The sequence below is a fragment of the Neopelma chrysocephalum genome, unplaced genomic scaffold (assembly GCF_003984885.1).
Source record: "Neopelma chrysocephalum unplaced genomic scaffold, ASM398488v2 Primary Assembly neopelma1_44, whole genome shotgun sequence".
In the NCBI taxonomy this organism is placed as follows: domain Eukaryota; kingdom Metazoa; phylum Chordata; class Aves; order Passeriformes; family Pipridae; genus Neopelma; species Neopelma chrysocephalum.
The window spans coordinates 11069767-11095287 of record NW_020897703.1 but is presented as its reverse complement, the minus strand read 5'-3'; the positions used below and the strand labels follow the sequence as shown (position 1 = coordinate 11095287).

General features: G+C 36.3%; 1 protein-coding gene across 4 annotated transcripts in view; it reads right to left on the bottom strand.

The window, feature by feature from the left end:
- Positions 1–11736: 11736 nt before the first annotated feature.
- SESTD1 (SEC14 and spectrin domain containing 1) overlaps positions 11737–25521 on the bottom strand; it is a 54644-nt gene continuing 40859 nt past the window's right edge. For all 4 annotated transcript variants that reach the window (XM_027678448.1, XM_027678446.1, XM_027678445.1 and 1 more), the window contains 8 exons: positions 23017–23211; positions 22277–22391; positions 21025–21184; positions 18316–18397; positions 17868–17990; positions 16806–16997; positions 14931–15052; positions 11737–12479 (listed from right to left, as the gene is read on the bottom strand). In XM_027678448.1, coding sequence (XP_027534249.1) covers positions 12350–12479; positions 14931–15052; positions 16806–16997; positions 17868–17990; positions 18316–18397; positions 21025–21184; positions 22277–22391; positions 23017–23211 — 1119 coding nt within the window. In that variant the 3' untranslated portion in view covers positions 11737–12349. The remainder of the gene's footprint in view (positions 12480–14930; positions 15053–16805; positions 16998–17867; positions 17991–18315; positions 18398–21024; positions 21185–22276; positions 22392–23016; positions 23212–25521) is intronic.

The following is a 25521-nucleotide window of genomic DNA, read 5'->3' as shown; positions in this document are numbered from 1 at the left end:
CTTTTTAAAAGTCATTTATCAGCAGAGTGATAAATAGCAGTGCTTTGTTTTATTATAAAAAGATACCTCCATCTTGAATAACTGCTACTTGAAGGTTCACACTGCTGAGCATTCCTTTGTATGTTGTGGTCACACATGTCCCTCTTTCAGATCATGGTACCTCAAATAGTGAGAATGTTTGAGGTCCTGCCTCTCCTTTTCAGGTAACTACTGAATTATGCAGCACACATAGGAGAAGTTAAAACCAGGAAGTATTGGCATTCCAGCCCCACCCACCCCAGCTCACTTGCCTGGAACTGGGTTGTTAAACAAATGTGTGCTCCGTCTGACACCCAGTATTATGGGAGTGCGACTACAGGGTATGAGAATACTCCCTTGCTGCTTACAGTTTAACTAACCCTTGACAAAGGATAGCATATAACACTTCGGAATTCAAGTCCTACAATTAAAAACAAAACAAACCAATCAACCAACCAAACAACCCCTCCCCCAAAAAAGACAACCAAAAAACCAAACGAAAACTACTTTTTCCCCCTCAATACTCTTTCAGCACTGAAGAACAGGGAAGATGGATTTACATGCTTCAGAACCATTGTTTGACATCCACAGCAAGAGCTCCTGCTGCTGTACAATCATCAGCAACAGGTGATTTGTTCCTTGTTCTGGGTGCTCAAACTGCATTAGATCTGAATGCTGCTGTCTGCAGTGGTGGTTCTGTGCAATAGGAGTGCTTCAAGGGACAGAAACTTGGTACCAAGAATTTATACAGATCAGCGTTCTTCACACTGCTTCCAAGGGACACTAATGAGTGAGATGTCTGCATAACAATGTGTACTACAAGACATCACAGAGGGAAACATTAGACTTAATCCTGCAGGGAGATCATCTGGAATGAATATACACTTATCCTAGTGGAAAACGTTGAGGAAATATAGCTGCAAAGTGTTTTTTTTCTAATACTGAAGTGGCTTTTCTTGTGGTCTACCACACAAAGAACCTCTCAGCTTACGAAATTGAGTGCAGGCTGCTGAGATATAATATGATCTTTAGGACAGCATCACCTTTCCTGTGTCAGAGCTGGTGGGTTTGATTTCTTCTTCCAGAATCTGAAGAGTAGGGTTTTTTCCTCCCTTCTAAGGCTTTGCCACCAGCTCCGTAGCTCTTGATTGCTGAAAAGTTGACACCTCTGACTGCTTTATGCTGCTAGGGTGGGTGGGATAGGGATGAGAGCCTGCAGCTGTTTTCTTAAGGAAGAAGTGACAGGACAAAGGAGAGATTAAATGCTCTCATTTTCATCATACAGCCTTCAGCTTTTGTTTGAAACACTACTCAGGGAGTGGCAGTGTTGTTCCAGCCTAATAATGTGCCATCGGTCACCTTACTCCAGAGTGTCCTCACAGCTGGACCTCTACCGTTCCAGGAACTATTCCTTCTCCACACAAAAATATGCAAGAATCCAAGGTGTTCTCATGCCTTTTTCCATTAGAGCACCAAACAGTATCTCGACTAGGACCATAAGAAATAGAGAACTGTCAACTTGGTGTTCTCCGCATCTGGCTCCCTTGGGCACTAGAACTGGGTATCCCACACAGTGAAAGTTGAACAGGGAGCTGCTACAGGAAGATTTCTGTCACAGCTCAAGGTCCTAAAGGAATTGATTTCAAAAAGCATATCAACCCATGCTATCAAACCAGAGATAGGTGTCACTTTTTCACACCACTGCACCCAGTGCTTTAACATCACCAGAAGCCACTCTTCCCTGAGAGATATGCATAAAAAAAATCAATATCTTTACCTGGATGTAGTAGGGAAAATCAATAAAGTGGTCTCTCAGCATGTCCTTATTGGATTTATCTGAAGATCCCAGGGACAAGGGCCCTGGATCAGCTCTGGAAGGTCCATATGCCTTTGGAGTCTCCCTTGCAGTTATCCCAGGATCTGAAAGCTCATCTTGCCAGAGCATTCCCATCTGAAAGTTGCTTCAATCTCTTTATACAGGGTACTGCAATGCTATGCCCAAGGTGAATTGTTCTGCGGTCTGCTCTGAGCAGCTTCTGGTTCTTTCACCACACAGATGCCTGATCAGTCACCTCAGGACCTCCGATTTCTCTTCTTGAAATTCAGCAGGAGACAAAAGATTTAGCTCTCACCATAGAAAAATATGTAAAATGAGAGAAAGGACAACTTAAAAAAGGATAAGAAAAAGAAGAAATTAAAATAGGGAGATGGAAGTCAAAAGACTGGAGAAGATTTTGAACCAGAAGTCTTGATGAATGATGAAAGAGAAGCTGAGAGTTGCAAGGATGAATTAGGGACTGAGGATCAACAGTAAGTGCAAAGGTACACAGGGCACTTGGCCCTTTGTAGCAAGGGAACCATGTCAGGGTATTGAAAGAGCTCTGCATGTTTCAAGATCTTGCTACTGATATGTCTATGTTAGGTGTAAGCTGAAAGGGCTTGTCGGAATGTGCCACATGCAGTAGTCAAAAATCTAATGCCAATTTAAATAATATTTAGATTTGAACTTGAGTCTTGAGTTTTATTCTAAAGACTAAATTATATGTAATAGAAGAGTGCTCAGAGCCTAACTAATATGAAATAAATTAACACAGTCAGGAGTTCACCTTAAAAGTGCAGTACTGCTGTAAAACAAATCACTGAATTGACTGTCTGTGACTTGCTGGTGGTGTTAGACCTGACAGGTACAGGTACTATCTGTGACCCTTTTACAAATACACTTTTACCATAGGCCATCAGCACCAGTGCTGATCAAGAAAATAAGCAGTTGCTCAAATGTTTCTTTCCCAAGAGATTGATCTATCACAGACTGTCCAGTAACACATTCAGAATCCATTTGTTAGGATAAAAGTCTTTTCCTGTAAATCATGGGAAAAAAATTTTTTGACCACTTTTTCCAATTTCTCAACCTACCTTCTGAAGTATCAGTCCTCCAGTGAACTCTGCAGTCAGCTCCTTTCATTAAGGATCCCCATTGCTTAATTACCTTAAACTTCACACTTGAAAATATCACCATTTTTGTTTGAGAAAACAACAAAAATTGAAGTTTAATGATACAGTGGATACAAGGTTTTCTGGTATAATCTCTTGTGATCTCACCGTGTGGAGACAAGAGGCAGGCAAGCACTATAGTTGAAATTTGCTGTCAAAACCAAAACTGCACTTGGGGACCGTCTATATGTAATGGGGTTGGGGCAGAGGAAATACCAAATCAAATACAACTATAAACTTCTTGGATTTTTAAAACTGCTCAGAGGTCATTGCTTGGTCTTTAACCTAACATAATTTCAATATTAGAATGTAGGAGACAGAGCCCTGTGGGATACAGTCTCAGACATCACTTGCCCGATGTTACGGCCTGAGAGCAGTACTGTGTCCTCACTGACAACAATAACATTGCCAGAATGCTGAGGTAAAACTCTCATAATGCAAAATAACTTCCAGATTAAGGTTCTGACTGGTCATATTAAAAATAGGCTGACATTTTTACAGCAGGTTTACAGGAGATATCATGGTGTCACTGCTGTGCAGGAGGTTTTGCTCCTGTCTGTTCTTGTCCTCTAATCTGCAAGTGACTATAAATCGGTGTTACTCTTTAGGCATGTTGGAGGCCCTGGGATAAAAAAAAAAAGAGATGTATATCAAGTAAATTTAAAATAACAGCAATGCTAATGTATTTACAAATCTTTACTGTTTCATATTTGTCTATTTTTGCCCTGGTTCTTTAAAAATCATGTAGTACATTTTACAGTACTCTTCCAATTAAAAAAAAAATCTTAGATAATTTTCTTAAGTTGCAAGATGGAATAATAAATTTTGGGGTTTTTTTACAGTTATACAGTTACTGTGGGTTTTTTATTTCATCAGCTAATTCAAGAGAAAGTTTATTTTTTAAACTATTTCACTGCTTCCATTTTTTTAACTCACAGAGCTTGAATCCAACATAAGCAATTCCAGGAGAGGGTTGAAAGATTAAAATCCACATTTCAATGAGGAATCACAGAACTTGGCCTAAATTAACAGAAACTTCTGAGTCCTCCATCTTGCTTTCATTACATGGAAGTCTTTTCAGAAGCAGAGAAACATGATGTATCTTAAGTCATCCCTTGTCAACAGAGCAGGATCTGCAGTAACTATGTTTTAGAACCTTGTTTTCAGTGTTCAAAGGGATAAAAATAGCATGCAAGAGTACTTCACGGACTGCATATTTTTTTGTCCATTTGATCTGATATTTAGTAAATATCCTGTAATTAAACTCCTTTCTCTAAGTTACTCTGACTGTGTGAATATTTCTTTTTGCAAGGTATTTGATTAGCTGCCTTCAAAGGATGAGCTTGATCTTCCAAAACATCCTTACAGCCCACCTATTGACACCACATGATTTTTATAAATATTTTCATTGTAAATGAAACTCTTAAAAGTCATCAAATGGTTTTCCATCCTTTCTTTTTTTGCTTACTACTGCTTTTCATCACCTCAGTGTTCTAAGATGACAATTATTTTAGCTGTGCTTTTTATATTCTCCAGGTGTGTGCATGATTTCCATGACTATTAATACCTCACCCATTCCTAAATATTGATGAAGTTTCCTTTCTAGCAGTGCTAGGAAGCAGAGAATGCATCTGTCATCCCCTCCCAACACACACTGGCAGTAGCAACCATTTCATCCCAGATGTAAACTCTTCTTTGGAAACAATGAAAAAACTCTTTAAAATGTCTGTTGGATCACTTGCAAAGTCTTTGATGAAATTGTTAATGAAGAAGAGAGTTTAGTGGTAGACAGGTGGATATAGCTCTAATAAAATCCAAAAGACAAAGCAATACCTTGAGAAGAGGTAACAGCTAACAGTGAACAGCAAAAAGAACTAAGTTCACATTTCTGCCACCTGCAGGAGCAATGCCTTGGCTTCTTCACATGACTGGTTCTGCAGAGGCAATGCACCGAGAAATGATGCCTGCAAATGGCAGCTACCTGACAAATTGGCCACATGCAATGAGTGGAAATAAAAAGCTAACAAGGCTCATTGAACACGTGGCTCACTGCACCCTTTTGATGCTGTTGTAAGCAAACCATTAACATAAACCCTGGCTACCTCTAACCATAATACTATGTTTCTTTGGATATGTTAGTCTTGGAGAGGAGGAAGGCCATGTTCTGAGAGGCAGTGAGTGATATAAAGCAGACACTGGATATCAAGCTCACATCATCACCACAGATATGTGGAGTAGCAGTCAAATGTGTTGAATACATTGTACAATCTTCACACTACTGAGCCGAGCTTGCAGGTATCTGCCATCCAATAGAGGCATGCAGAGCTACATACAAGGGCTCAGAAAGAGAACAGTCTGCACTTAGTACCAGTTTAGACTATGGCTTGTTCCCAAGTCTCTAAAAGTCAGGCTCACATCACACAATCATATTAAATATCAAGTAACCATGCTGTATACTTGCCTGTGGAAATATCTGAGACTCCGTGAAAACTACTTTCTTTCCTAGTAGTATAAAAATCTTAAGAAGAGAATGGAATGTTAGAAAGACACTTATCGCTTGCCCAAGACTTAAATAAATACATAAATTCTGGCACAGTACTTGAGAGAAACGTCTGGAGCTCAACAGCCCACTGAAACTCTGCAGCCTCTGATCCTGTGAGGCACAGGGATCATAAGCAATCCAGGCATGCCTGGAAATTCAGCACTGACGGTGGGAATGTGCTGTCACTTACCCAGCATCTGCCACTCTTGGTGGGAAAATGAACATGGGAAGCAGAAATCCCAAAACTGAGATGGCAACACATACACTGCAAACCAAGCATAACGTATCTGAAAATTATACCTCTGAAATTAACACATTGACCCCTTCTGCCAAAATGGAGAACATTAACAAATTAAAATCAGGGGTATAAGAAGTATTTGTTCATGCTTTGTTCTGATATAGAGTTTCTCAGCTAACAGGTCTTCCACTAGTTCCTCTAAGAGTCTGTTCTTACAGCTAAGACAAGATTCCCCCTCCATTTTATTTTCATAATTTATAGATTATTAGAATTAACATTTGGTGTAAGATCTAGGAAAGGGCTCAATACAGGTTTTTAAAGCGCAACGTATAAGCATTTATATCCATTCAAATAGAGCCAGTGATTCTCAGGATTTCACAGAAGTCTCAGGGCTATTCTACCATGTGCTGTCACAGCCTTATTCCGTGCACAATGCATATCTACACAAAACTGCCCAAGCACCTTGCCACGTGTGTTCTAAGAGCCACAGCTATCATGAAACCTTGGTTTTGTTATTTTCTAATCTACTTAACACACGTGCTGCCTTCTGACAATGACAGTATTGTAGCAGAGCTGACAAGAAGACTGGGATGTGTAATATCAGGATACTCAGAAGAGCTAAGTGTATTTATATGGTCATAAGTGGAAACCACATTTTAGAAGGCTGTGCAAAGCAGTCAGAGGTCATTTTGGCCACATATAGCCAGTGCAATGTTTTGTTATAGACGTTTGACAGATAATGTGTGGCTAAATCAGCCTTCCCAAAGAGAGCTTATTACATACTTAGTATTAGAAATCAGAGATAGTTTCATTGGGTCTACTCCGACATTTTAAGCACAGATGTATGACCTTAGTAAATCAACAGGATATATTACATAACTTAATAGTATTCCTCCACTTCACATACAAATCCAATGTGCATTAAGAGGTTTCCTGATGGGAGTTGCATCAATGGTGTCTGATGGCCATCAGCAGCTACGCATTGGTGGAAGAGCTAAAAGGCTTCCTAATATGTAAAAAATACCTATTTTAGATTGTAGAATTATTTTTTTTTAAGTGTTACAATTTTAAATTAAGTTTTTAAGTGCACTTACTTTTAAGCACATTTTGTGTGTTAGTTACCTGTGCACAAATAGATAATTTTTCCTGTAGCATTCAGTAGTCACAACACATTTGATGTTTTGATGCTGGCATTAAAATGCCAATGAAACAGCATTATTATTTAAAAACCTGGGGTTTATCTGCAATAAAAAGAATGTTGTCTATTCATTACTAAAGTAAATTATCTGCACAACTCTTGCTAACACAACCAATTGTTTCCACTTAACAACCTTCTCTCAAAATATTCAAAAATTATACTGATTCAGGTTTCCTTTGCTTTACTTTGTGCTTCAGAGTTGGAAATGTTAATCTGTCTCTTTGCTCTTTGTCCTATAAGCTGTAAATATTACTAGTACTTGGAAAATTACCTGAACTTTTCCAATTGAGCTTAAATTAAAAAAAAAAGGGATTTTACGTTTTCTTTTTAATATTTTCCAATATTTCCAATATTTTCCAATATTCCAACATATGAAATTTTAAGAAAGCATTTTTTTCTTCACCTCTCTGCTCCAAAGGGGAATTTAAAACCTGACTCAGCCTTCCTCTTGTCTCTATTATATTCCCATAATTTTTGCTGTAATAGAGATCTATGTATACTACTCAACTGACAAGAAAAGAGAAAGCTGTTACCTTAATTTTCATTCCTATTTTGAGCTTAAGTGTATCTTTAATGTTTTACATATATTAAATATTTCTTAATATATCCTGTCTCTATACATTTTTGTATCAGCATAACTAAAATTTTATAGTCACACAAGCATTTATTTTGATGAATATATTTGATTTTGATTAGTATGTTGTCTTCCAGTTTTACAGAATCAGAGGTATTCTCACGAGTTTCTTTGATGATTCACCTTCATGTTCCAAATTATTCTTGGAGTCTCAGAAAAATGGTCCTAAGCTACCATGTGTTTGGGAGATCTGTATAAAGGGACCCATTAGAAGTGGGAAACCAATCTCGTTTTGGCGCGATTATTTAGTCTTACCTGCATTTCCACACAGTAAAATCTCTACAACAAAACTACCTCCACTGAGCATCAGATGAAAAATATCTTGAAGTACTCCTTGACTCCATATCCTTGCAAAAGGTATGCAATTATGAAATTTTTAATAGAATTTTCAATTAAGATACAGCCTTGACAGGCAAAAGTACTATAATGATTTCCTCCAGTCTTTAAGTGGAGGAAACAAAAGTGGGGACAATTGTGGGAATCAATAATTTTAAAATTTTATCCCAGTGTATTTTTCTAACATTTGATTTTGATTCACAGAAATAACTCTGTAATTGCCAGTTCTGTTACATATTATGGAATTGTGGGCACACTAGAGAAGACTCAATCTACTGAAATTCAAAATGACTGTGCATTGGAACCACATGTAGTATAACTGCTTCATTATTTGCCTTTGTATCTTACTTCACTTTTCCACAAACCTAGAAAACACAACAGGTATCTCTCCAGGGACATCATTAATTAATTCCCTTGCTGGAATGATGCTTTGCAAAATTCCAGATACTCAAACAATTTTTGGCTCTGCAGTTCACATTCAGGTACTTTTGCAGCTATTACTTATGTATGGATTGTTATCCTGTACACTTAGACCAACCTTTGATTATTTTCTTTAAAATAGAACAGAAATCTAACATAAGTAAGCATTTTTACAGTCCTAACTCCCTTTTTACTGGTACAAGAATCTGGAGAGACATGAAGAATTGATTTTGGAAGTTAGGAGTCACCAAATCTTTGCTTTCATCTGTTTCTCAGCATTTTAGCTTCAATGCTCACATAATGTGCTATTACACAATTTCATCTGTACCTTTTGGGCTTCTTTTCTTCCTCCTTTTTAATAATCTCCTTATAAAGATTAAAATTATCCTGTAGAAAGAATTCAGGAAACCAGAGGTTATTGTAACACCATTATATGCCATTACTGTTGCTGAAAGCCCACAACAACCTTGCCTTGATCGTGACCTACTGACATTGTTTTTTTTTAACTGGGATGGAAAAAAACCCCTTCCCCCTATCTTTTTGTCAGCTGGCACTGATATTCTTAGGCCAGCATGATGGAATAAGAAGTGCTATACAATCCCACTGCGCACATAGCCTTTTTCCACCCACTGCTGTACCTCCAGAGTAACTTTGAATACTAAGTCAGTCAGTCACACAAAGCTATACAAGTCTCCGTGGTCCAAAACTGTTTTTTTTTTCCCCAAGAAAAATGCAACCCCATCAATCCTACTCAACACAATATGAAGTTAAGCAGTAAACAGCATCAAACATTCTTCCAGAAACTAATACAAATGCCCAAACACCTATCACCATTAAGAGTTTGTGGGTATAAGCATTTTGTATGAGTACCAGGCTGTGCAACTGATGCCCTAGCAAAGAAGAATGGCACTTACCAAGGTGATCACCTTTCCAATTCACTGTCACAAAAAGCATACTCAGAATTACGTTACTAGAAAGAGTTACAAAATACTTATCATATTTGAAACATTTCAAATACATCCAAACTTGGCTAACAGGAACTTAGAAATTCTTGGTATTCATTTCATTACCATGAACAGAATTGATTTCATCACTTCCAAGTCATCAGTTGTAATGTACCTAGGAGTATAACAACTACAATCCTTACAATCAATCCTTACCTATTCTGTTGGTATCTCCCTATCTCACACATAGCAGCACTGTATCCTGTGATTTCTGTTTAAAAAAAACCCAAACATATTTGCATCTTTTAGAACTCCCCTGTTTGAACCATTTTTGCAACCAAAAAGTGCAGAGCAAGAGCAACAGGTAGAGCCACTGCTACTGTTCACAGTAGTATGTGCACAGACAAGTAGCAACAGATTACTTGAGCACAGGTTTTTTTGGCTTTTTAGCATGTCTCTATATATCTCACTGACTTTTTGTGCTATTAAGGGTTGTACATTTCTGAAGATTCAGTAGCAAGTACAACCATAGATGACAGACTGACTAAGAGTAAAGACCAGCACAAAAATCCCTCTCTAAATTAGTTACATTCAACAGTATTCTTAACACATGATGTTTATTCCATTCTTTCAGTAAGATAGGAAGTCTCAGAGTTCATAGGAAGGATTTAGAAATGTCTGGCAGATTCATGCAACGTGACCTAGAAAACTACTTGCCATCATGCTTGATACATAAAAAATGGGCAAATTGCAAAGTGATGGTAAATAGCACTTTACCAGCCATTTGATTTCCCTAAAGGCAAGGAATTCCAGAAGGGGAAAGGAGCAAAGAGAGAGAGAGAGAAAGCTGGTATAACCCAAGGTGCTGTTTTGGAAACTCCATTAAAGACAAGAGGGTGAAACTCAAGAGTCCACTGGCCCCTAGGAATGTTGAACGACAGATAAGAGCAGCGTCAAGATTGGACTGCACACACAGAGCCAAAAATAACATCAGGGTTATTAGGGTGAGCGGTCACTAGTTCCAAGTTGTGCACACAGCTGTCACAGGAATGAGTTAGGAGCTTCTGATACTAACCTGGGTTGGCATAAGTTATTGAGCCTCTAAACAAATACCAAAGTAAAATAAAATAACCTTAGTGTTTGTAACGCTTGCTTACTCTAATATTTTAATGAGATTTTATACTGCAGACCATTACTTACTGTAAGCAGATTCAAATTAAAAATGCTGCTGAGCTGGAGACACAGTGTTTATTAGTGACTATATTAATTCACTTTTGTGTTTGAGCTTTTCATTAAATATAAGTATACTTTTCATGTTTGAGTTCCTTCTAAGTGAATTTAACTCCTCCAAATATTAGCCATAGCAACAGCAGCTTTCTCAAATGCAATAGAGCAACTAAAATAAATTTGAAAATATTATATTGAAAAAGTCTCATTATAAATAAGGTCTGTAAAACTTCAGTTGGTTTTAAACTAATATTAATGTATATTGTACCATTGCATCAAATGCAAAAAAAAAATATTGGATTTTCTCTGCCAAAATACCTCAAGAGGAAAAATACCTTTATAATTGAATTTACAGGTAAGTCATTAATTTGGAATCACTGGTTTTTTTATAGAGAAATTGCTCTATTTGAACCATCACTTTCCTCTGGGGAAAATGTAGAAAAACTAAGACAAATGAGTAAATATAATATTTGAATGACAGATCCATCAAGTAAATCTATAGAGTAATAACAATGTATGTAGGAAGAGAACATTATTTTTACTGTGAGCAAAGTATAGCGTGATAGCAACATAAAGTTCTTTAAACTTACAGTTGTTTGTTTCACACATAGTATTATAAAATGGTCAGATACCACACCATCTTCCAGTAAATCTAATATTGAATGTATCCAGATTACATCTTGAAGATTAAGAAGTTAACCGAGTAAAGCACACAGCTGATTTTGTTTCAGTCCAATTCCCTGCTCTTAGTAAATTTCATTTTATTACTAATCTTATAGTTTTAAGTTGGTTATGAACCTCATGTTTATTTTTTTCATTAGATGAAAAGCTTTAACCTCGCAGGTACTCACAGGGATATTCACATTATTCAGGATTCTCCATTCGAAGGGAAACAAAACACTTTGAAATAAAGCACAGGAGATGTGTGCCAGTCTTACACAGGAACAAAACTATTATTAATATAACACTGACTTAAGCAAATACTATCATACTTTTGTGCAAGTACTGCGATCAGAAAGGAAAAAAAATAGCATGAACTCTTGCCCCTATTAATAATAGTTCAAGAGCAGTTCCCTTATAGCTACAGTGTATTAGAGTATTTCATATGAAAATTAGACAAACTTTGTAAATATACTGGGGGAGTAATGGCTTTTACTACCATTTATCACAGACCAGAACAAATTTATATTAGATTTTAAAAAGATGATTTTTATTAAGCACAAACAGCTTTTAATACATTATCAATACAAATAGGAAAACATCTCTTTAATGGATTTCATATATCAAAGATTTGATGGGCAGGTTGCATACTGGCACAATAAAAATGACCTTTTTTTAAGTATTTCAAATTAAAATTACAGAGTTACCACTGCCTACGCTGCAGGAACTTACCTACAGTCTAGAATTACTACATCACCTGGGCATGGGGGAAGCAAAGAACTATAATTTCATAATATGGAACTTCTAACACTTTAATTAGCACCACTCAAAGCTTGCATCAGCTGTCTGACTAAGAAGCAGCTGACAGGTCAGGTAAAGCTTTACAGCAAATTTCAGTGCAAAGTTTACAGTTCCTTTTCATAAGATACTTGGAGTCTATGGTTTCATAGCATGTTAAATAATTATGGCTTGATAGATGTACAGTATTAAGATGCTGAGAACATTTACTTCAAAAAAAAGATGAGACTTGTAACGGCTGTGAAATGCATTTTAATATATTATGCCAAATTCTGTAATATGCAAACAACATGCTGGATTACAAACTTAAGTCCTATTATGAATTCATAGACAAGGGTCAGTATTAGCTCTCTGGGGTAGTGGCTTCTGGTTGTCTCAGCTGCTGCTTTTTCAGGCTAACTAGCTTCATCTTCTCTCTAATGTGTTCCGCTGCAGAAGCCATGTCACTTGGGCTCCCAAAGTACTGCTCAGACCTAAAAAAAACCACAAACCAAAAAAAGTTTTTAGCAAAAAGTATGACATATGAATATACCTGTGAATGGCACTAGAAAACACAAAACAGACAATAAAACAGCCATTTTTTCCTCTTGCAATTTAAAAGCCAACTTTAAAGGGCTTTGGGGACTCAGCGATGAGACTTGACGTCAAGTCATTGACTTGATGAATTTATTACAAATACTCAATGAGCCTTTTATACCCAAAAGATACTCTAAAAAGAAGGTTGAGAGTGGTGAGACGGGAACAGGTTGCCCAGAGAAGCCATGGATGCCCCATTCCCAGAAGTGTTCAAGGCCAAATTGGATTGGGCTCTGAGCAACCTGGTCTGGGGGAATGTGTCCCTGCACATGGCAGGGGTTTGGAACTGGGTGATCTTTAATGCCCCTTCCAACCCAAACCATTCTGTTATTTGAATAGCAGGGCACTATTCTGTATGTGCAACTAGATACTCCTCAACACTATTTTTTACCTCCCTTCTCTGGTTACCCCCCAAGTCAGTCTAACAATTTTGCATACTGTGACAATCTATGAAATCTGTCTACACATGAATTCTGAGGCTATAAAATTGCTGCACTATTGAAGGACTCTTCAAATGTTGTCAGCCACATGCTGTCAAATTATGCCATCTACCTCTCAAACTGAAAAGAACTGTGTAATTCAAATACAACAAAGAATAGCTGAAATGTTAGGGAAACAACTAACCAAACTGTCAGCAAAGGGAGGATTTGAACAGAATATGTGTTTCAGAAGAAGAGGTATCGAATCTAGTTAAAAAGTACAGAAGCTGTAAACTTTGGAAATGGTAGTAGGACAAAGAACTTTCAGACAGATGTAAGTTGATTCAGACAGGCGTAAGTGGACAGAAAAGTTAGACTTGTTTGACTAGGGAACTCCAAAGTCAGACTGCACAACTGCACATCACAGTATGGGGAGATGTTTTTCCTGACACAGATTAGAAGCCAAGAGCAGGACAGGGAACAGTGACCTGAACTTCCAAAAAGATACTGATAAAGGTCTGAAGAAGTGAACAGGTTGATGAAAACGCCCCCAAGCATTTTATGACATTTTGTATGTTCCTAAATTTATTAAACTATTTCTAATAATGAGTGAATCCTTTGCAAATTGTTTGTTAAATGCTTCAAAAATAGAATGCTTGGGAATGATGAGCAGGGGATCCGGAGATGTAGGAGAGCTAAGATACCATTTTTGAGAAGGTGCTGAAATGACAGAGGGATCAGAAATAATATTCAGGATTCAGTTAGACAGCTAAAATACAGGTGTGTATATATACCTATTGCCATAGGAGTTTTGCATTAAGACTCTAAGTGTGGCAAATGCCTTGTTTGTTTTTACTTTAATAGTCTATCTGCAAATTACATCCATTTTAATAAATAAGAGTTGCTACTGTTATCAGGTCCCTAAAATCTGCTATTCAGAAGTTCAACAAACACTTCTTGGTCTGGTTTTGGGTTGTTTTTGTTTGTTTGTTTTTCTTCATAGCTACAAAATCCTCCACTATTTTCAAACATTAAAAGGGCAGTAAAAATCACTACTAGTTCAGGCCTGAGTCCATCTTCAGGCTTAGCACTCCTTATTGAAGGAAACTACACTGCAGAAGAAATATGGTATTTTGGAAATAATATGACAATAAACTTCCATGACCAGCTTCCTGCAGATCAACTTCAGGTAACCCATAACATGGTTGCCTAATACTATCTCATAAGGTTTCAGCCTCTAATTCAAAACAGTGATTTCAAACCTCTTTCATTATGGTGCGAGATCCTACACACCCAGGGATTCATTCTATGGCTTGGTAATACTCAGGTAGAAGTTAGCTACAAGCTCAGCATAATAATGGACACATCTGTTTCATTAAACACAGAGAACTGAGTTTTATTATGGCTGAGATTCCAAATTGAATTTGCTTTTGTAGCTCAAGACAATCACCAGTTTTAAACTAGTATGAATAGCTCTTGAGGGAAGTACTGTTTTGTTTACTGATTGAATCAAATGTAAATTTGTCTTCAATATACTGGCTTAAGACTTAAGATAGATAGAATTGCAAATAAATAAATCAAAATACCATAATTCTCATCTGGTATCTTTTTTTCAGGGAGAAGAGATTGGGACTGGTCATTCTTCTGTTACTTCTACATACTGTGCTGGTGCAAAGACTGCACAAATCTAATAATCATTCAGTGTGAAAAGGTCACTACTTTAAAAAGGCAGCACATTAATACTCATTAAAAATTCTTTCCCATCTTTTTATAGAAAGCAGGCAGGTCCAATCTCCATCTTTCCAAAGACAACATGCCTACTTTTTCAATTTCAGCAATAAGCCTTCAGAATTCTTCCATATATGAGTCTATTATGAAACTTCACCAAAAACATTATTCAAAAGGCATTAGAAAAAACATTCTGCATACCCATCGGGATAAACTACAGGCACTGTTAGTCTGTCCAACAGTGATTTCCCAACTGCTTCAATTTCATCAAATTGCTCCATTTCATTAAAAGCTTCAGGCTGCTCTGGACATTCCTGCAAAATCTGTTTAAAATAAAAGTAAGAAAATACAGAATAAAGTAAACAAGGGATAGCATGTAGTTTTTTAAGTTCCATTAACTGGCAGAGTGAATGGTTTTTCAGTATCTTCACTATCACATTTACATGAGGTTAACTGACATTTTCATATAATTCAAGAAAAGAAAATATTGATTAAGCTACATTAAGACGATAGTTCAGGGAGAAAAGGTCTTGCTGGACAATATTCCAGCCACAGATATAAAATGCATAAAAATCATAACCTACATCATTAAACATACCAGACAGCCATATAAAGTGGAAAAAACACAGTTAATGAAGAGCCCCTTACAAGACATTTCAAAAGTAAAATCCTCACCTGGCACAGAATAGGTGGGACTAAAAGAGTCTGAACACAAATCCTTCCTGATGAGATTGTGACCCAATACTAGTACTTAGTACTGCTTTTTCCTTCATTTCTCCCTTTGCCATTTCTTAATATCTATGTTGTTTTGGAAAAAAGTAACAGTGTATCTTCCACACAGACTCAGTAATATGTCCCAGTAGTGCTAGGAGAATTATGTTTTTGAACATGGCTGGTTTTTTTCAGCCATCCATTTACTTTTCTTTAAATTTATGACTGCCTAAAAACAGCAATTAACTACTACAATAATGAAAGAATGCTCATAATATGGATTGTGAGAATCTACTCTTTTAGGAGTTTATGAACCACTGAAATCTAATTTGGTATCAGGTAAAATTTTTTTTAGCTGTCTCTGACAGCATAGATGATATATTTCTGCTTTTGTGAATGTCCATCAACTCCCAATGCCTGTAAAGTCAAAGTATCTTCCATTCATACAAATAAGAAATTAATAAAACCAAGGAGCATATGAATCAACTTTGAATCCATGCTCTTCTTCAATGACAGAATGAATTTATTTTACCATGTGTAAAGTTGGCTTTATTTGCAGTTACATGCAATTTTATTGTCAATATTCGAGATACATATTCTAAACTCCTTTTCTATAATGTATCCCTTCACAGAAAGAACAGTTTCTGAACAAAAAAGGCCCCACCTCTCATGACATACATTAGTGGACATTGTCTCAAATTCAGGCATTTGAAAACTCTCAACATTTTCCCCCTTCAGCAAACTGTTACTGAGTAACAACTATTACTCAGCCTCCTCTGTGGCTTCTCGCATCACCTGACTGGGCGCAGCAGTGAGACATTTGGTTACGGGAGTTTGAAAGCCATACCAAGGTAGAGGTGTGTTCAAAAGGAAGAAAGCACAGTTCAAACCCCTCCAGGTGCAAAATACAAGATGTAGAAACTAAACTGGCAAGAGTTGCCCTTATTTACACTGTGTGTGAAAAGGATACTCCATTCCAAATGCACACAGCTTGAAGGGCAATACACCTTTAACTCTCCAAAGAACTTAAAGGACGTGACAACTTCGTATTATGCAAATCAAGAAGTGTTTCTGGCTTTTAAGAATAAGGGTCTCAAAGACACAAAGAAATGGTTTATGATCAAAGTTCCCCTTTGAAGAGGGCTGCTGTTCCCTTTTTGTTAAGCAGGCCCCCCACCAATATAGGTATGTGAACAACAATGGCATTAAGTACCTGAAATTAACAGTTAGAAAAGTATGCTTGAATTCGTTTCTGCTTTTTTTTTAGATGGGGTAAAAAATACACACTGACAACTTCACTTTCCTTAAATTTTGTTTGCTTAAATTTGGGTACAAAATTTTTCTTCTTAAAAACACAACACTCACCTTTTCAGCACTTGAATGAAATGCAACAGCTGTTTCCAGCCGGTGTACTCTTTCTTCAGAAGTCACTGTAAACTGTTTCCACACTCTGTTCAGTCTTGGAAGTGTGTCCCCTGAGGACCTTGAAGTGCACCGCAAGGACTGGCACAGAACAACAGTTGCCTGCAGTAACTGCCTCCCATAATCATAAGTACTCTAAAAATTGGAGAGTATGGGAAAGAAAGTGCATGTAAAAACTCTGCACTTAACAGCAGCTAAATAAAGCAACAGCAGTCAAGTTTATGAAAGCTCTGCAATTTAGGGCCACAAAGTATACTGAACTAACCTGGTCTACTAGAAAACACTGATGAAATATGAATTAAATTGTGATGACCAAAGACTGTTTTTACTCTTATAAAAAATAAAATATCTCCTGTTGTCTGGTGTTCACACTGGCAAAAGAACAGAGCTTCCTGAAAATTTCAAATAACTGTTTGGATTTTACACAGGACATTTGATACCTATTGCCAAGATGACTGTTTCACTGGTTTCACTGTCACCACATTTGTAGTAAGCCAGCATCCAGGTGCACTATGGCACATCAGTATAACAGCAAACTACCCTCCTGTCATCGTCAGCTCTTATTCATCATTCCAGTGTAAAAGGTGCAATTAGAAAACATCACATCTGTTAATTAACAAGTCCAAATCAGATCTTCCTAAAAGCAGTCAATGACTGAAAAAGCACCTGAAAAAGGCTCAGTTTATCAAAAGTAATTTTAAAGACTGTTTGAAATATGTCTTTCACAAAAGTCAATCAATTTTGCTTGGTCTTTTGCATTGCCTATATGAAGATTAACTGAGGTACTAAACTTGCAGCATTGCTACTCTTGATAGAACTGCAAAATCTCATTAGGCCTATCACCAATTTCAGCAATCACAATTTTTTCATTAAAGCATTGAGGCAAACCACCAAGACAAGTGACAGCTGTATAATAATTGTCCATATAGATATCAATTCTATTTAGGAGATGATCTGAAACTGTACAGACCCCAGATTCCTAAAAAAAAAAATAACTCATTTCACCTGTGCAACATCAACAAATTTTCGATGTTTCTCCAGTAAAACTTTTGTTTCTTGAGCATCGTCTCCCAGTCGGATGTGTGTCTTCAGCAGAGCATCCAACAGTTCACTTAACCATTCTACTGCCTTAAAAAAAAACAGTCAAAAGAATAAAAACTAATAAATTTAAAAATTAGTCCAGAAGGGTGAGGTAACTTCAGTGCTAGTATATGCTTTTGATACAGGAAAAGTTAAATGAGCTATCACAAACTGGTAGATCGTGCATGCAATTACCAAATACACTATTTGCAGACATTGCTATAGCCTTTATTTTCACTGACATATTCCCTAAATAAAACTACATTTGAAAGTTACAAAAAAACCCAAAAACCTGTGAAATCATCAGCCCCCATAAATTAAACAAGTGAACTACAAAGACCAGAATGATGAAATTCTGTAGGCACTTTCATACCTGAGCAGCATCCTCTTCACACTTAAATAACTGTACCATCTGAAGCATCTTCAGTCGCCGCACATCCACCATATCCTCACACCTTAAACAACAGCACAGAAAGACTCACCAACACATGTATAGCAGACACAATACACTCTGAATTTGACAACGTTTTCAGTGAGAAACACTAAGATATAAGTGCCCATGAAAAGGTGACTAAAGCATTTTTGTGATGCTTACCTTGGCCAAAATATATAATACCTCACACAACAATAAGAAATATGCAATAAACAGAACAGAGCACTACAAGTCACTGAAATCATGATCCTCAAGATTCCTGATATGGCTAAGCTGAGGACAGTAACACCAGCCATAGCTACAAGATCTTGCAGCAGCATTGCAGGTTCCTTACGTTGTTCCACTGGTAAGATCTGCCACATGTGGCTAAGACAGACTTTATCCTACTGAAATTCAGATCAAAGTTGCCTTCACCCTGGCATAATTCTGAATTGCACTGTTCACTGGGGGCAAGGTTTTCTTGATTAATATGATGAGGACTGTTTAAAAGATAATACATTTTTCCATTTTTCTTTTTAGCTTACTAAGATGGTAATATCTTGCAACATCCTTTGCTACACCTGTGAGGAAGCATTTAAAAAATCTAATTCATATAAAAACTAATCCTAACTATCTAACTAATCCTAACTATCTTATTCTGAATTGAGCATATTTTGTAGTTCTTTCTCCAGTTAGAATTCAAAAAAAGTATTGAAAGTTTTTCTCTTTCCATAGTGAGAGCTAAGCTAATACATTTAGCAGAATACTTTCCACTTTTATTTCAGAGCCTACTAAATAGACAGTACAATTCACTCCTGTCCAGTGCAAATGGAATTACTAATGTCAACAACAGTCAGCTTTATAAGCAAATGCAAAAGCCTGTATGCATGATTTTTTCCAAACTAATTGCAAACATAAGCACTTCCAAAGAACAGTTTGTTAACATGCTTCATTTTGTTACACATCCTGTAATGCTTACAGAAAGGAAATGTGTTGCTCTAATAATGCAGAGCAACAGTTTATGGGTTCCAAAAGCATAACTAAAGCAGCAAAATCCCCCTGGAAGTGAGCATTATAATATATGTATATATAAATAACAAGAAATGTGCAATAGAATCTGTAAAAAAAAAAAAATAAAGTATTGTAAAAATTACTATTAAATGCTACTGAGATACTAGTCCTATTGCACTTTTTTCCTCACATACAGGCTAAAGAACCTTGTTCAATCACTCACCATCTGAAAGCTGCTTCCTACCTTTGTCTGGAAATTTTATTGACATTTTAGTCCTCTAATTGATTTCCCACAATTCTATATCCCTTCTGAGAATAGGGACCAGAATTGTGTAACACTTAAAACAGAAATGGACTACCAATCTATACAGTGACACAATGACATTTTTCTTTTAGTTTTCTATTCCTTTCCTAAGGATCCTTAGAGTTCTACTTGCTTCTTACAGTATGATTGAACACTAAAGCAATTTTTGCAAAAGTCTTCCAGTGTTTACTCTTGAGTTCACAGCTGGTTCAGAGTCCATTCCTATGTATATAGTCTTCCCTTCTCCCATGCACATTTCTTTTCTCAGTACTGAATTCCAACTGCCATTTGATTGCACAGTGACACGTCCTCTATAGCTTTTTGCAGCTGGCCCTCTAAACACAAGCACTGATCAAGCAAATAGGATTCAGAGGACGTACTGAAAACAATATTTTCTCTAGGCACTACCAAAACACACTGTTTCTTACACTAAGCTCCCTAAAAAAACAATTTATGAGTAGTAGAATTAATTTGCAAAATGAGCAATTTGACGCTCATTAGACCTTGTTGTTCCCCAGAGGTCCCTTTTTGTTCAGCCAATGCCCTCAAACTTCAGGCACTTTCTATGGACAGCATTACATTGTCTCAGGAGTTCCTGCAGTAATACTGGCAATGCCACCTAATTCTTTCACACTGTTGAGTAGAAAAAAAAGGCAGTACTATAGACAATCAAGTTCTACTACATCTTTTAAGAAAAAATAATCAATGAAATTTTGGAGGAAGAGGATTATGGCATAATCCATCCTTCTTGCAAATTCAACTCTCTTTAGTATTTCTCTCTACTGCAACTTAATCCCCCACTCCCCACTCTATCATTTTCCAAAACTCATAAAAAACAGCATTTTGAAAACTGAACTCTGTGCCTCCATTTTGTATGCTGTCTAACCCGACACGATCTCATTTGTCTTCCTATCTTCAGGAATGAAAATATCATGCTCAAAGGACATGAGGATAAACAAATCTGTGCATGATTAATACATAATATTACAGCTATCACCACTACTGTAGTCTTATAGTTCCATCTCAAACTGCTAACATATAAAACATACCTCTTGCCTCATTTTCATAATTACATATAAAACGAATGTATAATTCTTGAGCATGTACAAGTATAGGAAAGCATTCAAATACTCAGTAGCAAAATACAAAAGGTGCTTGCGTGTTAGGAATATGCTACAACAGATAAGGCAAGGAAGCTTCTGTCCCATTTAAATATACTACAAATATAAATTACAGTTGTACTGCATCCCTTAACTGAAGATAAAACAAAACAGTCTCTTTAAAACAAACAAAATTATATATAAAGTTACCTATCAACACACAAAAATCTTAATGACTAGAACTATTGATCTTACCTTTGTTTTCTAAGCTGCATATCTTCCATTACTCCTTGGATATGGTCCACATTTTCTTTGTTTTCAATGGTCACATCTTTTCCATAGGCCCATGATGCCTGATTAGATATCTGATCAAGAAGACTTTGACCTTTCTCACGCAAACCTTGCAAGCCTAAGTCTAACAAAACAAAATGAAAAAAACCAGTCAATGGTCACTCTCATAATTTTTTTCCCCCCCTCAATGGAGAGAGATAAAATGCAACAGAATCTGAGACAGAAGACTGGAAAGTGAAAAGGGCATTACTATCTGTCTTTTACTGCCCTTTCCAACTCAAGTTTGAGTGAGCATTTGTCTATACTAACAAAGAACTAAGGCTTTGCTATTTTATGACCTAGCAGATAACAATAAAAGCTCACAGCGAGTCAGCTTTTCAGCATATAAATACCTAATTAATGTCTTTCATCCACACAGTTGCATAATACGTAAAATATTTATCACTGCTAAGCAGCTGTAGCCTAAATGTTCTTTCACTGCTGACAGAAGTTACATCTGATACGGCTGATACACTTTTCTATACTGAGATTTGCCAACTCTTAAAATCTGCTGTTACATCTAATTTTTGGCAGCTCTACTATCTGTTTTCCTAAAGGAGTATCTCATTTATGCAGCAAACTGTTATATTCCAATCATTACTACTACCAGATATGATTTTGCTTCAAAGCTCGTTCTCCTACAACTCAATGAAGAACATGATCATTGCACATCTCTCCAACTGAAATATTCAATTCCATATGCTTGACAGTGTAACAACATTCAATGTGCCATTTATTAACAGATACGTTCAAAAGTACTACAAAACACTCAGTATAAGCATTCTAAAAACTGAGTGGATAAAAATCTTAATCATCAAGGGGTCAGTTCTGGAGACAAAAAGATCATCTAAGCACTATAATATCAAGACACTAAGGATGATTAATGGGGGAAAAAGTTTGTTTGCAGACAAAATGCATGACAGCGGCATATAACAAATATATTTATTAGATGTTAAACATTTAGAAGAAAACAGTTTCACATCATTTTACCGGACAGAACTACTGTATAGTACTAAAAGTAGTTCAGTGAAGCGTTATGCAACCAGGAGAGACAGATTTTTTTCCCCCCCAGCTTTTTTTGGTGATTTTTTTAAGAGGGTAGTGAGAGTACTGTTTATTCTCCTGTAATGTGCTCACTAGAATGTGTGCATCTGAAACAAATAAATATTTTGCTTACCAACACTTTTCAATTTCTCTTCCAGTAGTTTTAAAGTTTGTTGAATTGATGCTCCATCTGCTGGTGCTACATCCACACACAACATTCCTAGTAAACCATCCAATTGCTGAGACAACTAAAATGAAGAACAACACAAGTGCTAATATTTAAAAAGAAGTTTGAGCTTCAGATGGCTGGGTCTGCAATCTCCTAAATGCTCAGAAATTTGACTTTTAAGAAATTTCTCTTTTCAGCTATAAGAAAATGAAAGTCAAGATGAAAGATAAACGAGCCATCTGGTTGTAGAATTCCAAGGGCAGGCATCCCTCGACAGTGGGAGAGTGGAAAGCCAAGATTCTACTTTCTTTTTTAAGACAAGTATATGAAAGGAGTATGCCATTTTAAAACCAGAGACTATGAAAAGTACACCAAATTCCAGTTCAATTAATGCATGTACCTCTAATTAAAAAAAACCCACAAAAACAAGAGAGAGGAAAAAGCAACTTTTCAACTAGTAACACTTTTATTTAAAATGCTATTGAAAAGTAAGACATAATATAAAGTACTTACCTTCTAAAAAGGGCGGAATGGATTTACTCAGCATTTCAATTATAATAAATGATAACTTACGGCATTTTCCAAGTGACATTTTATTTCCCCTCACCTCCCTGAATTTTTTTCCAATGTATTCAACATTTACAATACTAAGGCAATAATACATTGATAGGTGAGCCCATGAAAAATGAAACAGAAGAACTTACATCCTGGGCGACGCTGTGGAATTCAAGTGCTGCTTGTAATAGATTCTGCCTGAATTCCAGCTGACTGGCCTGCCGGTAACACACATCACTCAGCTGTTGCTGCAATGCTTTCAATTCCACAAGGTCCTCCTCATCCCCTGCATTTAGAAGAGCTGCTATCTGCTGATTAAGCTCAACATAAACAGCAAACCACTCCTAGAAACACAAGAAAATGAAGCATTAAAAGTACCGAATATAATTTTATTTATTATAAATGGCATACATCCAACTGCAAACTAATAAATAATCAGATTGAAAAAAGAGTTTATTACAGGTTATACTGTTATATAATTACGAGATATCACAGAAGAAGAAACATTCCCAATTTCAAATCAACTCAAAAAAAGTGCTTAATCCATTTTAATGTATGCACTATAAAAACCTGGTGCAGGAATATGGGAAGGTTACAAGGCACGGCTACTAATCCCAGCACAAACTTCCACTCAAATTTTTACTGAACCAAAAGAAGAATTCCACCATTTTTAAACAAATTGCTAAAGCTTAAATGTCTGGTCTACTGAGACAAAAGACCTTTTGCCAAGTGATCACCTATTAAAAAAAGTTGTTGACAGGGCTGTCTAGGTGTTACTTTCAGTGACACCACTGAAAGCAGCAGTAATTTCCTTAAAACATTTGGAAAAAATACTACTGTTGACAAAGTGAAAGTAATCTCTATTTTCTGAATAAAAGAATGTCCATGTACAGAAACTTCAAAATGATCTTGTTTCTTATTTAAAGAGAGCTTTATACTACTCAATTCAAAATGTGCAGTTGTTTTTAACATGCTTTGATTACTGAATACATATATAGGAGTCAGTTATGTTGTCATGGTGGTGTATATGCAGAAGAGAATAGTTCAAATATTTAACAATTCTGAGAGATTTAAAACCAACTTGATACATCAAGATCACATTCACATCATGCATGACTGAGATGCTGGTAAAGCAAAACATGTTTGCTCAACATCTCTTATTTTGCCCTACAGTAAAGTGACCTTCAAATGCCCTAGTGCAATGCACTTCTAGTGCTATGGAACAGCACCATCTATTGGCCTACAAAATCAGATCTAATTTGTATCCTTGTCACGCTCCTATTGGGATGTTTGGAATTTTGCAAATTACGCCTTCAGCTTTTGCATCATTTATCTACAAAGCATGGAAAACAGAGTACAAATACCCATATTCTGAATTTATTTTCCTTTTACCCAAAGGAAGGAAGGAACACAGTGTGAAAAGAGCAAGGAGGGGAGGAAAAAAAAGGTAATGAAAAAGTTAAATTAGCAATCAGCAAAAAATTTAAGAGCAGAATAAATCTCTCATCTGCCCCAAAAGGGGAAACTAAGATGACATAATGTGAAAACATCTTCCATTGTCACACACGTACTATAGATATATAGATTCAATACAGTCAGTTTACACAACATAACTCTTTCACATTCAACACACAAATCCAGGCTACTGAGTGTGACAAGTCAACTATAATACGAGAAGTCAAAAAAATTATAGATTAATAATTTTTATATATAGATTAATAGTTTTTAGTTTTATTTTTTATGTTATTTTTTTATTATATATATTTTCTTTTAGGTTTTATTTTTAGCATTAAAATAAGTAAAAGAATTGCAGTAATTGATTTGGGCAAGCTATCAGTGAAATTCAGAGACCAGCAAACCACGTACAAAAATTATGGTTTTTATCCTTTCCATGGGAGAAAGTTAGGCACAACAGTATGTGACAGCTCAAAACCATGGAGAAAAGACCAATACTTGCTCAAAAACAGCAGTTCTAATGTATTGCTCATGAAGAAAAAAATCAGAAAACAAACCTCAAAAAAACCCACTTAACTACACCTCTCCCCCAAAACCAAACAAAATAAAAAAACACCCTATGGAAATTATTTTTTTCACTGTAGAGTAAATTGAAGTGAAAAAGCCTATCTTCAAGAGAAATCACACAGTTTTTCCAAGTATCTGCAAACTACTATAATCAATGATAAATAGGTGATGAAAGGAAGCAAGCATACAAATTGTCAATTCAATTATTAGGAGAGGAAAAAAGGAAAACAATGAGAGAGAACGTTTACACTCAGCTATTATGAAATGTTTAAAAATCAAAGAAAAAGGTAAAGCACACTTTTTTAGTGCTATTGGGGAAAAAATGGTTTTAATCTCCAAACAGGCATCTAAATTTAAGGTAGCGCAGTAGTCTCCCAATTACTTCTTTTGGTATTAAATAAAATATGTTTTTTCCGATTTATTTCTGCAAACTCTGCCAGCATCTGAGAACTAAGCTGTGTTCCATGTTGCCAGTGCTTTAGTGATCAGCACAGTGGAGGCTAACCTGCAAACTTCAGTGGGATTTCAAGGACTCCATGTAAAGAACAGTTCTCTGTTATAGATACCCAAGTGAAAACAAAGTATGTTCAATCTTGTTTTTTAAGTTGCAGTTTGTAGTGCCAATATGACTA